At 65.7% G+C, this 14,577-nt stretch overlaps 1 protein-coding gene across 2 annotated transcripts in view; it reads right to left on the reverse strand.

Moving 5' to 3' along the window:
• BRD3 (bromodomain containing 3) overlaps positions 1-13,648 on the reverse strand; it is a 32,330-nt gene extending 18,682 nt beyond the window's left edge. Inside the window, exons 1-4 of one of the 2 annotated variants that reach the window (XM_047768860.1) lie at positions 13,536-13,648; positions 2,057-2,382; positions 1,124-1,261; positions 9-102 (exon numbers count right to left, since the gene is read on the reverse strand). In XM_047768860.1, coding sequence (XP_047624816.1) covers positions 9-102; positions 1,124-1,261; positions 2,057-2,269 — 445 coding nt within the window. In that variant the 5' untranslated portion in view covers positions 2,270-2,382; positions 13,536-13,648. Of the gene's footprint in view, positions 1-8; positions 157-1,123; positions 1,262-2,056; positions 2,383-13,535 lie in introns of both variants that reach the window. The other variant, XM_047768859.1, reaches the window with a different exon arrangement.
• Between the last annotated feature and the right edge of the window lie 929 nt (positions 13,649-14,577).

Below are 14,577 nucleotides of genomic sequence, written 5' to 3' on the forward strand. Positions count from 1 at the left end.
CCCTTTACCTGCGCTCTGGGTTCCCGAAGCTGGCTTCCGGCCTTTGCCCTTTGGAGCAGGGGGTAATAACTCGACTTCCTCCTGGGGCATCTGGGCCACTTTCTGCAGAAAAATTTTCTCTAAGGCTTGGGCCATTAGCACTATGTCATCTGTGGGCTGAAGGCACAGGAGAGGCTGGGTTACGTGCTGGAAAGGAGCCGCTGTCTGCCACAGGCGTCGCTGGTTGTAGCTCAAGAACAATATTTATTTAAGAGCGCGTTAAGGAGTTCCCGTCGTGGCTCAGGGGTTCAGGAACCGGACCAGCATCCTTGAGGACGCAGGTCCAACCCCTGGCCTCGCTCAGTGGGTTAAGGATCCGGCGTTGCCGTGAGCTGTGGTCTAGGCTGGCGGCTACAGCTCCGACTGGACCCCTAGCCTGGGACCCTCCATGTGCCGCAGGTGTGGCCCTAAAAAGACAGAAAGCCAAAGAATAAGTAAATACATAAATAAAAACGTGTTAAGAGATTTGGTGGGGCAGGAGGGAGGCCAAAGGAATCTATTTCAAGGTGGAAACTCGTGGAAGAATTGGAAAAGCACAAAGAATAAAAACCACCCTTTACCCCATCATGTGGAGGAAAGAGCAGAACCTCAACATTCCTGGTCACCTTGAAACAAAAACCACCCCGAACCAGGACCTTACACCCTACAGAATTTCTCTAGTCTGCTCCTCGCACTGAAAGCCATCCCCCGGTGTCCTGCGTCACTTTGGGTGGCTGCACGGGGACGCCACCCTGTGTTCGGCCTGCCTCCGACTGCTCCGGGTGCAGGCGTGCTGCGAGGCGCCACACGCGCGGGCCTGCACCTGCTCCCTTATCTTTCTAGAGGCGGAGCATCTGGGTCCGAGAGCCCAGACGTTTAAAGCATTTGGGGTCCTGACGGCCTCTTCTCAGGCTGGTCTATAACCTTCACAAGGGGGCTGCCCGAGGCGACGGCCATCCGACAAGGGCTGAGCGCGAGGCTGGGACACGGCCCGGGGCGGTGGAGAGCCGCTGCCAAGTGCCACGGGCCAACCCCAGGCTGGCACCCACCGCCCCATGGGCAGCTGGCGGTGGCGTCTTGGGCCCAGGCAGCGCCGTCTTCTCACCTTGTTGTAAATGTAACAATTTGTAAACATGGTGTTGAAGTCCTGCATACATTCACTGGCGCTCCAATAATAATTATTCTCTAGTCTCTTCTTAATAGTTCCCATGTCCATTGGGTTTTTTATTATCTTGTGATAATCCTAGGAAAGAGACGTGCAGAGGCGTTACCGCTGGATGCAACGAGACGATCTGCGTAATTCCAAAGCCCAGGGAGCACGCACGAGCTGTCTTCCTGGGGGGGCTGGCAGCTGCGGCCAGGCCCCCATTTCCGTCCACCTGACGACAGGTGTGGGTGAGGTCGGGGACGAGCCCTCGGCCAGCAGAGACCCCGCCAAGCCTCTCGCCTGGTGAAGGTTCTGGGTGGAGGCCTAGAACCTTGATCCAGGGCAGACCCCGGCGCTGCGCTCTGCTCTGGAGGAGGGGCCACGCCCCCTCCCCAGATTCCAGATTTCACTCGAGCTGACCTAGGACCGAGGCCGCCAGGCGCTGGCCCAGAGCTACCCCTGCAGCCTAAGGGGCTCTCTGTTCAGATCCAAAGGCGAAAGCCACCAGACAGCCAGGTGGGCACTGGGCATGCATTCTCCCTGGAAACTGGGCGTCATTCTGCAGGATGGTACGGGCAGAGGACGGAGACGCAAGTGAGCCTCCGGGCTGAGCCCTGGCACCATCAGCTCCAGCTCCCTCTTTGTCCAGCCACCAGGCCACCCGTCCCCCCCCACCCCCACCCCCACTTCTGGCACCTGGACGCGGCCGCCCTCCGTTCCCCACACGCTAGGTCTCCCCTCTGCTCCTTGGTCACTGTGGGCTCTAAGCTGTCCCCTGCCGGACAGCGGGGGTCCCAGGCCCAGCTGTGCCTGGCTCACCGGCACCAGCCACATCCTGGCACCCCCTTGCCAGGGCCCCTGGGGGCGGGGGCGGCGGGAGGGGCCACCTACGGGCAGGTTGAGCTTGATGGCGTCCACGGGCTGGTAGAAGGGCCAGGCGAACTGGTGCTTCCAGAGCGTCTTGACCACCACGTTCTGCATGTACTGCAGCTGGTTGGTCTTGCGGCCCGGCTTGGCCGGGTTGGAGACCTCCGGGGGGGGCGGGTTCACGGGGCCCGGGGTGGCCGGGATCCCCGCGGGGGCGACCGTCGTCGTGGTGGACATCCTCCGGCGGCTGGCTCACTGGCCGTCACTGCAGCGGCTCGGACGGGCCCTGGCTTCCTCCGTGCTCCCCGCGGAGGCGTGACATCCCATCTCTGGGCCCAAGCGGGCAGCACCTGCGAAGGGGGAGGGAGGGCAGGTCAAGGCCGGTCACCCCAGGTCCCACCGCCGCTGCCACCGCCTCGCACTGCCACACGGTCAGCGCACTGGGGTCAAGCCAACCCTCACCTGTCAAAGAACCACACTGCCCTCAGGCGGGGGAGGGAGAGCAGTGACGGGAGACAGTGTCCAGAGGGGCCACCTGGGCAGGTGGGGAGCCGCGAAGGCAGCCGTCCAGGAGAGGCCACCCTCTCGCTCCCTGCCCACCTGCTGCCTGCTGGCAGGGACTCTGCTCGGCACTGTCCTCGACCAGGGCAACGTTTCAGGGAGCGAGTCACACGTGCAGAGCTACCAAACCGACCCAACAGCCGAGCCAGGCAGGCAGAACATTCGCGAGACCACGCGCAGCGCACGCACGGGGGCGCCGGTGGAGGTTCTAACGTAACCACGAGAACGGGCTCTGGTTTGTGATGGCGCCGGGCGGTGACACAGCCGGCCCTCGGCCAATCGGGCGACGGGATGCTGCACCTGCAGAGGGAGGGGCCGCAGGACTGCACCCCGGCTCTCTCGGAGGGTCCTCCGGACGCAGAGCCGGGGAGGAAGCGGCCGCTGCTGCCCTGCATGTCACCAGGAGACCCACTAGCACCCCAGGGGAGCACTGCGGGAAAGGATGCACTGAAGGGGCCACTCCCCAATGTCAACACCCCACCCCGTCCCCGGGGGAGGGCAGGGGCCCCGCCGGAACTCTAGGGAGCAGAGCATGCTGGGGGCTGCACAGGCGATCTGGAGCCCGGCGGCGTCCATGCAGTGCCGCACGGGCAGGCCTTTATGTGCACCTGTCACGGTATCTGACCTGCACGGGGGCCAGAGCCCCTTCGGGGAGGACAGAGTGCGTGTCTGCTGCTGGAATCAGCCCTCTAAGACCTGCAAGAGCAGATCATGACGACCTGGAGGGTTTTTCAAGCCGGCTGACATCCTGTCGGCAGCCGGCAATCTGCCACGTGGGCGTGTTTACACCACAGTCATGGGCAGGAGCTACAGCCCAGGGCTTCCCCTCAGACGACAACCAGCACCTCCTCTTCCCACTGCAACTAGACGGAAGAGGGGACTCAGAAGAGCCACCGGCCACATCTTGCCCGCCAAGCAAACCTGCCCGGCTCGCCTGCCCTCCTTAGAGAAACATTCAGGAATGCCCACTAGGTGCCCTGCCCCACCTGCCATCCTGGGGGCCACCGCGCCTCTCCTCCTCGCTCCCCCCAGGCGAGCTGGCACCCTTCATGCTCTTCCATCTCACCAACCCCTGGCGGTGCCCTGCCCCCAAGCTGGCAGCTGAGTGGGGAGCATGGGCTGATGGCGAGGAGGCTCCCTCTCCCCACACAGAAAGGCACCTGAGCCTTCACCTGGATGCCTCGCTGCACCCCGCCCCCCGCCCCGCCCCAGGTCTGACCCCACATCCCGCTCCCTCCTCGTGGGGCAGGGGGGGGCGCTGCCCACACAGCAGCACTGCTCCTGTCCAAACCAGAAGTTGGGTCACACCACTCAGCCCCTCCAAACCCTTCGTGGCTTCACAGGACTGCACGGTCTGTCCCGCTCTGGCCTGTAAGGCCCAACCTGACTGGAGACTTGTCACCTTAACCTGGCTGCTGCGGCCACGCAGGCCTGTGTCCTCCCTCACCGCTTCCTCTGGTTCCTCTGCTCCAACGCCACCACCCGCCAGGGCCTCCCAGACGCTTGGCAGCTGAGGGTGGCAGAGCAGATGCCAGGGTCCAGACTCCGGGTCCCAATCCCAGCTCCTCACTTCAGCAGCCATGGATCCGGTCCCCATGTCTCCACAGGGCTGAGACTAAAGGAGTGCAACACACAGTGCCCTCAGCCCACTGCTGGACACGCACCGGTCACTGCCCGGTCCTGCCAGGACCTCCAAGGTGGCTCCCCGTGGGAGACCCGGGTGCCACAAGGAAAGGACATGTCCTATTCTTGCCAGGCCTGCCCCAGGCCTAGAGCCCAGCCCGGACCCTGTGGGGATGGGGGGTGGGCAGGTGGCTGGTACCTCGCATAGCTGCTGCAGGGTCCAGGGAGCAGAGAACCAGCAGGACACAGCTGGGGGCTGAAACCACCTAGGGGGACACGGGGCCCCCAAGAAGGGCCCCAGGCTGCTGGCCAAGGTGCAGAGCAGCCTTCTCCAAGCACGAAGACAAGTGGGCACAGCTGTCTGCAGGGATGTGCCAAGGGCGGCAGTTGGGACCCTGGGCCTGGCCTCGACCGTCTTCCAACCCACGTCTGACCACTCCACACCGGCAGCAGAGGAGGAAGCCAGCTCCCACCACAACCACAGGAGCACACCCTTGCCTTGGGGTGAGTGTCCGGGGACAGCAGAGCAGCTCCGCCCTGCCCAGTGGGAGCCGGGAGCCCTAGCTGGGTGACCAAGCAGCTTCCTGGGTCCTGCCTCACACCAGCCCCGCCCAGGCACCCGCCAGCAGTGCCACGGGCATACCAGACGGCGTGGCTGAGCTCTGCGCGCAAGGCCTGGCCCAGCAGGTGCTCGCTGGATGCCAGCGGTCATCACAGTCCACAGGGGTCCCAAGTCCTTCCACGGGGGCCCAAGGTGTAGCAACCCGGCAGGGTCCACGCGAAAGGGGCCGTAGAGACGTCCAGCAGGCGGGTCCCCCTGGCCCGGGGAGCACACACTGGAAGGAGCCAGAGGTGGCTCGGAGCCCCCCCCACAAGGGGCAGCAAGACAGAGAAGCCCCCCGGGCGCCCACAGCTCAGGGCCCGGACCACGCTTTCTCCCTTCCTGCTGACACTTCTCAATGGGTGGGTTTTTTCCTTTCCGTTTAAAGAACGTGTTACTTTTGCAAAAAGAGAAAAGCATGAAGGGACTTCTATTTTGGAAAAAAAAAAAAGCTCAAACTCAGCCAAGTGTCTCAGAGCTTGTTTTTCTTCCTCTGGGGCCTGGGGACACTGCCCTAAGGTCTGGGGACAGGCCGAGCAACCCCGTGTGCTCTGTCCAGGGGAACTCGGGGGCCGCGGCGACCCCAATCTGGGCTCGCCCTCTGTAGGGCGCCCTCGGCCACCCCCAACCACACCCACTGTTGGGGCAGCGCAGGGACGTCAAGGCGCCACCCACGCTCGGCCGGCGACCCGCAGAGCAGCTGTGCTGTCCATCAGCCTCCCTCGTCTGGGTCTGGGTCAGGGCCACATTCCCAGACCGGGAAGGCACGGCTGCTTCCACAAAGAAGCTGAAACTTAACAGTGTCCTAGCTGACCCTCCCACAGGGCTCCGCCACGAACCCGAGTCAGCCTCCCGCCCTCCCCTGACGGCGAGACGCCACATGAGCCCTGAGGTCGGCACCCGGGCCACCGCACCGACGACAATGCTCCTTCCGCTTTGGGGTATTTCCTGCACCCACCCGCACAGGTGTTTGGGGACACAGGCCCAGGACCCCATGTCTCCCCCACCTGGCTCCTGGCATCATGGGCAACCGCAGAGTGAGAGGAGGAGCCGGGCAACTAAGGACCCGGATGGCCCCACCACAACCGAAGGCAAGGCCACCCAGCAAGCCCTGGGATGGCCCAGGCCAGCAGCACCCCCGGGTCCCTGGTCTGACTCCAACTTCTGGCCAGAGATGCAAAGAGGGACCCAGACACGGGCAATGCAAAAGGGCCGAGAGGAGAGCCCACGCGGGCCTGCCATGCCAGGGATCAAATCCCAGCCCCCTCCTGGCCTGTGGCCGTGGCCACGTGGGACAGGACAGAGCTGTGCCGCCCCCGCCAGCCAGGCAAGTTCTGAAGGAGCCTTCTGGGTCTCAGAACCCAGGGGGGACACCATTCTGGGGGGGACTCTGGCCCGCAGTGCCCAGGGTCTGAGATAACGTCCCAAATCAAACAAACCTTTCTGCAAGGAAACATCCAAACATTCGCTCTAAGAGTCAATAACCCCCAGACGGCCTTTGATCAGCTGCAGCGCCAGCTTCTGCTGCAAGAGAATCGGGAAAAAAGCTCACTCCTCGGAGGAGTTTTCTGGGGTGACTGCTGAAACAGGAAGGTGGCCTCGGGACAGGGAAGGCTGCCCGTGGCTGGGGTCGGCCTCTCTGCCCAGCCTGAGCCCTGCCGTGGGCCCCCGCGTGGCCTGGAGGGGACACCAGGGCTGGCTCCATCTCAAGGGCTGTCCGTGAAGGGGCAGGCGAGGCGGTCCCGACCTCAGGGCCTGGGCCCTGGGCCCGCCTGCTAGAAACACCTGCCGGAGGGTTTCTTTCAACACTACTGGATGAGCTTTTGGATTCAATGTCAGTGCTTTGGAGGTGACAGTGGCGTTGGGGCTTTAATTTTTTAAAGGCTCTTATCTCTCAGAGACAATAACCAGAAGCCTTATGAAAGAAAGACGCCTGGAGTTCACTTCAGGGTTGTGGGGAGGGGGAGGACTGAACGGAGGGGGTCCCTCACAGGGGCTCCCCTGTGAGGAGCCAGCACAGACCAGAGTGCCCACGGCGGAGGCTGAGCGCCCGGGGGCCTCCACGGTCCACAGCGGAAGGCCCCCACCCCGCCACCAGGAAGAGCCAGAACCCCCTTTCCTCGAGGGCTCAGGACCCTGCGCCCCCACCCCCACCGCCACAGGGCAGGCAGGGCACGGATGGGACCTGGCTCCTCACAGGGGAAACCGAGGCAGAGAGCCCCCCCCCACCACCACCTCCCGGGGCTGCCCGGTGGGCAGAGTGAAGAGGAGCTTCCCTCGAAGCACGAGGATCTGAAACCCTTGAAGTGGAAACGCCAGACAAACCACAAAAGCCCTCGCACACCAAGACAAAACCCAGCGCCAGGGGTTCTGGCGGGATGCTGCAGAAGGGCCCAGAAGGCCACCCCACCTCCCAGGCTCACGCACACCACTCCACGAGGGACCTTGAGTGGGACACAGCCGGCCGCAGACAGGGTGAGGGACCCAGGGTCCCCAGTCTGGCCCGCGCCGCCCTCTTCCTCCCCGGGCGACTGGAACTCTTGAGAAACGCAGGTTCACCCGGGAGCCCCGCGGCCAGAGCTACTCAGGGTCCTGGACAAGACGGGGCGTGCCTGTCCAGTCACTGCTACGGAGAAACACCTGCAACGCACAGCAGCTGAAGTGCCCGCCTGCAGCGGTGCTGAGCCACAGCAGAGCTGGGTGCTCCTGGGCGGCCCCGACCCCGGCGGGCACGGGGCAGAAGGGCAGGCAGGCAGGCACCAGCATTGGGGAGGCCACGGGCCGATGGAGACAAGCCTGGCAAGGTGGGCAGGGGTCAGAGGACGCAAAACAAGGAGCAGCAGGGCTTCCAGAAGGCTCCCGACTTGGAGGGTGCTGGGCCTGAAGGGGGGGGGAGTGGTCGTGGACATGCTGACATTGACGAGGGCCAGAGGCAGGGGAAATGCCAGCTGCAGGACTGGGACGGGGGAGGGGGGTAGTGGCAGAGGGTCCGACCGGCAAAGGAACGGCCTCAAAAACTCAGCATCCTGGGGCAGGTGGGGGGAGCTCCCACTGCTACACAGCCCTGTCCCCTGGCCCCGTCCTGGCAGCAGTGGGGAGTCACGTGCTTTCCACTCTCCAGGTGGGGACGGAGGCTCGGGGGTGAAGGGGCACAAGGGCATCCAGTCGGAAGCAGAGCCAGGCCGTGCAAGGCCGTCCGCCCAACCCCAGACTCCCCCTCGGCCCCTCGCAACAATCCTGCAGAGACGGGAGATGCGAGCCACGGGAAGGAGCCAGGCTGGCCGCCCCAGCGCCTCTGTCCCGGTGGCCAGGCCGCAGGAAACAGGATCTGTGCGGGCAAGGACGGCTTCAGTAACAGAAGCAGCCAATGGCCTCCTGCCCTGAGCGAGGGGACCCTGAGGGGGGCCTGGGGTGGTGAGATGGGCAGGCGGGGCCCGGGGCCACCATGGCTGTCCCCAGCCAGGGCCCCGAGCCCACTGCCCCTCTCGGGCCCCGTTCCATGGAACATCCAGGGCAGCCCCCAGATCCGTAGGGGTCCCAAGCACGGGGCCTGGCCCGCTGACGGGCCCACAGTCCCCTCCCAACACCCCCAAGTCCCCTTAGCCCCGCACCCCCGGCACCCAGGCACTGAAGCCTCCTTCTCCGTCCAGGTCTCCCCGTCCGCCGGCTCACCTGGAGCAGGCAGCCCCTGAAGGTTCCCTTCCTGCCAGAATGTCAGCCTCCCCACGGGCTCCAGTGGGCACCAGCGGTCCTGCCGCAGGGGGCTCACTGCTCACCGTGGGCTCAAGCCCCTGTGAGGCTCCGTCCCACCCGCCTTTCAACCAACCTGCCCCCGAGAAAATCAACAAAAGCCCACAGGACACTGCACCCGCGGTGCGTGTCGGGGGCCTGGGGATGGGGGCTTCCGGGGAGGTCCTCTGTCTGTCTGTCTCTACCTGCCTCTCTCAGAAATGCTGGGCTCTCTGGCCCAGCCACGACCCGGTATCATTCCTCCAGGCGCCCAGGAGCCCCACATGCCCCCCAGGGGGGCACCAGGCCACCCTCTGCACTGAATGACCCTCCACGGGACGGGCCCAGAGAGGACACGTGACTGGCGCCCACGCCTCGTCCTGAGCGGCAAGGAGGGTCCATCCTCTCTGGGTCAGTCGGTCCCACAGAGGACGCTAGAGGTCAGGCAGTGACGTGCAAGCACGGGACCCAGACCTGGGGGCACCGGTCGGTCGACTGACTCCCGCACTTTCTAGATCAAAGCTGTATCCACCCAGCACGCCCCACTTGGGGGGGTCCAGACCTGCACCCAGGCTCAGCCCTCACCACGACCGCGCCCCCACACCTTCCCAGGCATCACCTGATGCCCGTGTGTCCCCAGACCCGAAACCCTGGGCAGGAGAAACACCCCACCAGTCACCAGACCCCAAACCTGTCCCCCCCAGGTCCCTCTCCTCCTGCCAGGCCTCAACCTCAGGCCCCAGGCTGCAGCTCTCAGAAGGAGGCTCTGACCGCTCCCCCCCGACCCCCTGCTGCCACAGATGTGAAACAAGCCTGAGAGGGGCTGGGAGGCCGTGGTGCCGAGACGCACAGGGGCAGGCGAGCAGGCCAGGGACCCCTGACTGCTGCCGGATCCCGACAGGGTAGTTGGCCCAGCCCACCCCCACCTTAGCTGGCCCGGGGGGTCAGGGCAGGAGGGGCAGCCAGCCCACAGCGGGACCTAGAATGGTCCAGCCTTGGTAAGCCGGGACCCCCATCAGGCTCCCTGTCCCACCTCCCCGACACGAACTCGTTCCCATGTGCCCACACCTTTCCAGGACAGCAGGTGCTCCACGCACGGGGAGCCCTGGAGAGGGAGGCGGTCCTGCCCCCCGGCCAGCACCAGGCTCAGCTCAGGCTCCCGGGGCCGGACGTTTCCCACAGCCCTAGCACTCGCATGCTTACCAGGCAATTCCAGCTGCCTCTCCCAGCCTGTGGGGGGCTCTGTCATCCAAGGTGACAGCCACACAGCCATCTGTGTCTCCCCACCCAGACTCACAACGGCCCGGCCAGGTCAGCCTGGTGGCAGCTAAGACAACAGCGCACAGAGCGGGTGTGTGCCTTATCTGGACTGCACAGCCAGCAGCGCCCGGGACCTTGACAAGCAGCCTCTGGCACTGGGCTGGCACCGCGAGGGCTCTGCCTGACGGCGCAAGCGGGCTGGGGCCGGGCAGCACCTCCTTCTGCCCTATCTTTCCCTTTGCACCTGAGTTTCACCCCTGAGACCCTGTCGGGCCAGGCCTCCCCCAAGCTGTCCCTCCTCCTGGCGTCACGAGGGTCTGGCCGCACAGCTCGGGGTACACGCACGCGCATGTGGGCAGCGACTGTCACGATGACGGCAGCCACCTTGGAGGAGCGGGCATAGAGTTCAGCCCCACGGGAGGCAAGGACATTCCTGTCCCCAAGTCCCAAGGCTCCCAGGGGACCTCAGAGAGGAGCCAGGAGCCCCAGCTCCCCTCGGCGGTTCAGCACCTGTGACACGGGCACCCCTCCCCCTCCCAAACACACCACTGTGAGAACACTGCCACGCTGGTGCCCAAGCCTAGCTCCCAACACTCGAAGAAAAGTCCAACGGGGTCTGAAGCACCCTGCACCCCACGTGGCAGCTCCCACGGGGCTGGGAAGTACGTTCCCAGCCTCCTCGGTCCCTTCCAGTGAACTCCCCCAGGTTGGCGGCGGCACCGAGGAGGGAGGGAGTCGCCCAAGATGCAAAGGGCTCTAGCCCCGGGCTATAAAGACCCAAGAAAGGAGGCAGGCGGAGCGCTGGTTCTCCCGTGGAATAGCTAAAACCTGGCAAAAGTCACATGGCACTGAAGTGGCAGAGCCTCCAAAGACACACACACGTTCCCATCAACCCCACTCTAAACACACATCAGCAGCGGGAGACCCAGAACCGCGCCTCTTCGGCTTTAAGAGCACCAAGCTTCTCAGACGCAGGAGCATGGTACCTGGGGTCGGGGTGCAGGCACCAAAGGTGCTCACAAAATGTGGGTGCGGGGAAGGTTCAAGAAGCCACTGACCACCTGGGCCCTGACCAGCACCCTTGAGCCCAGCCCATCAGGCTGCCCAACGCTGCTCTGACACCTGCTGAGCTCTCCCGCTGAAACAAGGGGGCAGAGCCGAGTTCCCAAAGGCCGGTATGCAGCAAACAGGATGCTGCTTTCAGCCCAGAGTCACCAAAGTTTCCTTTGGAAGCAAGGAACACTGACGAGGAACCAGCCTGCTGATGCCAGGGGTGTGGGACCTGCCAGGGGGTCCCACTGCTTTACAGCTTCACCGGCAGCTGGGGAGGACCCGGCTACTCACCCACCCACACTACTGCCCTGAAGACTGAGCACGGAAGCCCAGGGGCTTCAGGCACGTGCCCAGCAGCAGCCACTCGCTGGGGGAGGGTGGGCTCTGGGCCTGGGTGGGCCCCCAATCCCAAGCTGTCCCAGCTCCTCCGGACCCACCAAGGAACGCTACTCCCGGGGAGAGGACAGGGGAAGGATGGGAAGTCAGGTTGATGGGGGGTGGGGGGTGGGCAGGCCCCAGGCCCCGTCCAGCTGGTCCCGCACTCCCGGCCACAGCCAGCTTTCCCCAGGGAAGGCTCTGCCACCAAGAACCAGGAAATGGCCGGGCACAGGGCTCAGGCGGCTGGCAAGTGGCCAGCCTGAAGGAAGAGGGCACAGGAGAAGCGGCTGGCTGCAGCGGGCTGGGCGGTTCACTTTTTTGCGCTGCCGCCGCCGCCGCCGCCCCCTCACTTTCACTTTCTGCCGGGACTGCTCTGCTGTGAGCGGGCGGGAGCAGCGTATTTACAAATCCCCTGCTTTATTCAAAGCTTGCTTCCTAAGCACGCGCGAGCTGTGGTCGAAAGCAAGCAATTACTCCACTTTCTAAAAGCAAAACAAAAATGGACCTGGTGCTGCCTAAATCCCCCTCGCTGGACGGCCCTGTGGCGGGGCTGGGGCTGGATCTAAGCTTCCGAGGAGCTGCTCCGGGCAGGATTCCAGACTGCCGGCCCCCGAGGTTAGCAGAAAGGTCAGAAAGAAATGCCCCACGCCTCCCGCGGGAAACACCGTGTGCCCTATCGCTCCTGATCTGTAACCACCAGCACACATCAAGGCCTCAAGACAGAAAAGGACAAACACAGAGCTTTATTTGCAAATGAGAGGCCGCACTCAGGGCAGCGGAAGAATGGGGGTGGGGAGGAGGTCCCTAACTCCAGAGAACTGACCCTGGCTGCGGGGGTGGGGGGTGGGGGGGGTGTCCAGGCCTTCTCTTGACGCCCTTGAAAGCCAACTACTCCCCCAGGAAAAAATGCCCCCCCAAGCGACTTTGCATAGGTGTCGAGACCTCTCCAGGGCCACACCACCGACCCAGGGAAAAAAGCCCCGTTTTCAATAAAGAGTCAGAGAGAAAGCCTACAAATCAAGGTTAGAAAAGAAAACTTTCTTCTTCGTCCTCACTCCGAGGCGGGGGGAGCGGGGGGCACAGCGATTCCTTCACTGACTAGCTCCCGCCAGCCCAAAGTTTGCCCACTGATACTCAACATCGCTCCCCACCCCCACCCACCTAACTTTGCAGCCACAACCCGGTTAACACAGGGGGAGGGTCGCAGGACAGTCAGGGGCTGGGCCAAAAAAGGGAACCTCACGACGGACCAGGGGACCCGTCCCAGGTGGGCCTGCAAGGCGGACCCGTTCCGGGCGCCTACTTTCATCTTTCTAAAACGGTCCCCGGCCCCCAAGGCAAGGAGGCCGCCCCAGGCCTCCACGCCGGCCCTGCCCCTGATGAACAACTGGTGAAGAGAAGACGCCCGGAGTCCCAGCTTTATGCGCGGGGATCCCGAGGGCCGGGGGCACTTCGAGGTCCGGCGCGAGCATTTCTCCCCGATGGGCTTGTGCCATGCTGTCAGGCCGCGACCCACCCCAAGTGGGGCGGAGGGCACACAGCCCGCTCCTCCCGCTCCAACTCGACCTCGCCCGGATTAAGCCCTTTTCTGGCTGATTTCAAAACGGGAACTGAGTCTCCTCCAGGCCGGGCTGCAACGACCCAACAACTCCAAAGGGCTCCAAGTCAACTCGGGCCCCGAACTCTGGAGGAAGCGGCCTCCACTCCACGCCACGCCGCCGACTCTCGGGCCCGGCCTCGCCCCCCGCCCCGGCCGCGGCGAGCGGCCACGGCCCCCGCGCCAGCCCAGCGGCCAGGAAGCCAGAGCAGGCGGGCGGGGCGCGCGCGGGGAAAGTGGCGCCGAAGCGCACCTTCCCCTTCGCGTCCTCCCCGATCCCCCCTTCGAAAGATGGCGGGCGGAGGAAAGGGGGGAAAAAAATCCTTTCCGAGAGGGAGGGCGCGCGGGAGGGCGCTGGCGCGGGGCGCGCGGGCTGTGCCAACTCCGGGCTGCGCGCCCCGGCCGCGGCGACGCCCCCGAGCCCGGGACGAGGGCGGCCGGGAGGGCGCGGGCGGAGGGCGGAAGGGAGGGGGCCCGCGCCGCCGCCGCCGCGACCCCGGGCCGCCGCCGCGCTTTGTTGCATCGTGGCCGCGCACAAAGGCGGCGGCGGCGGCGGCAGCGGCAGCCCGGGCGCCCGGCTGCCCGGACGCGCCGGCGGCCTGCGCGGGGCGCACGGGGCCGCGCTTCCCGGCCCGCCCGGCCCACCGCCGCCCGCGCCGCCCGCCGCCCCGCGCGCGCAAGGAAGCAAGAGAAAGGCGTACTTGGCCTCGGCGGCTCCGGCGGCCGTCCCCTCCCGGCCCGCGCGGCCGGCTCCTCTTTGGCTCGCCGGCCCCGGCAGCATAATAGACGCGCCGGAGCCGAGCAGGGCTCATGCGCTGCGCCGCGGCGCCTGGCGGGAGTCGTAGTCCGCGGCCGGGCCCGCGCCGGGGCCGCCCAGGGGAGGCTGTGGCGCGCGGACTACATGTCCCGGCCCCGCCGGCGCTGCGCCCCGCCCCGCGCGCCCCCGCCCGCCGCCCGCCCCGCCGACCCGGCCGCGAGCGGGCCCGGCCCGGGGGGCGCGCGGGGGCGGGGCGCGGCGCCAGCGGCGGCTGGGGAACCCAGCACGGCCCTCCCGCTCCGGGGACGTGCACCTCGGGGCGAGTTTCCTGGTGTCCGGGGAGGCGTGCAAAAGGCGGGAGGGCGGCCAGCGCCCCCCCCCGGCTCCGCCCCCGCCCCGGAGAACCCCGGAGCCCGCGGGGAGGGCTTCGGGATCCAGGCGCGCACTGTCTGGGCGGCGCGCACCTGCCGGGCGCCCATGTTTGTAAACAAACCGCGCGCCTAATTAGCCTGGCGGGGGCGCGCGCGGGAGGGCGGGGGCGGGGCGTCGGCGCGCGCGCGCAGGACGGCCCCGCCCGGGGAGGAGCCGCGCTCGGCCGCGCCCCCATACACCCACCTCCCCAACCCTCCCCCTCTAGTCCCCACAACACGCTGGGGCCCTGGCGCTGTCGTGGGAGAGGACGCCAAGTCCTCAGAGCTGCCGAGGAGCGGGGTGGGGGGGGGTCCCGGCTCTGCCCCGGAGACTTCGCCGCCCCCCCCCCAGTCCCCGCCCCAGCCTATTTTCCCATCTGCCCAGTGAAGGGCAGGAATGAGATCAAAAGTCCCTAGCCCGAGATCCAAGCAGTGGGCCACAAAGGTAAACGCTAGGGCCTCCTGGCCCTTTTTCCGTATTTTGAAAGGTTCGGCTTGTGGACGCATTTCGGATCTTATTTTGGGTGGCAGTTCCTTGTGTGTATACATTAGGTGTTTATCCAGGTATGATTTAAG

This window comes from Phacochoerus africanus, chromosome 2 (genome assembly GCF_016906955.1).
Source record: "Phacochoerus africanus isolate WHEZ1 chromosome 2, ROS_Pafr_v1, whole genome shotgun sequence".
Taxonomy (NCBI): domain Eukaryota; kingdom Metazoa; phylum Chordata; class Mammalia; order Artiodactyla; family Suidae; genus Phacochoerus; species Phacochoerus africanus.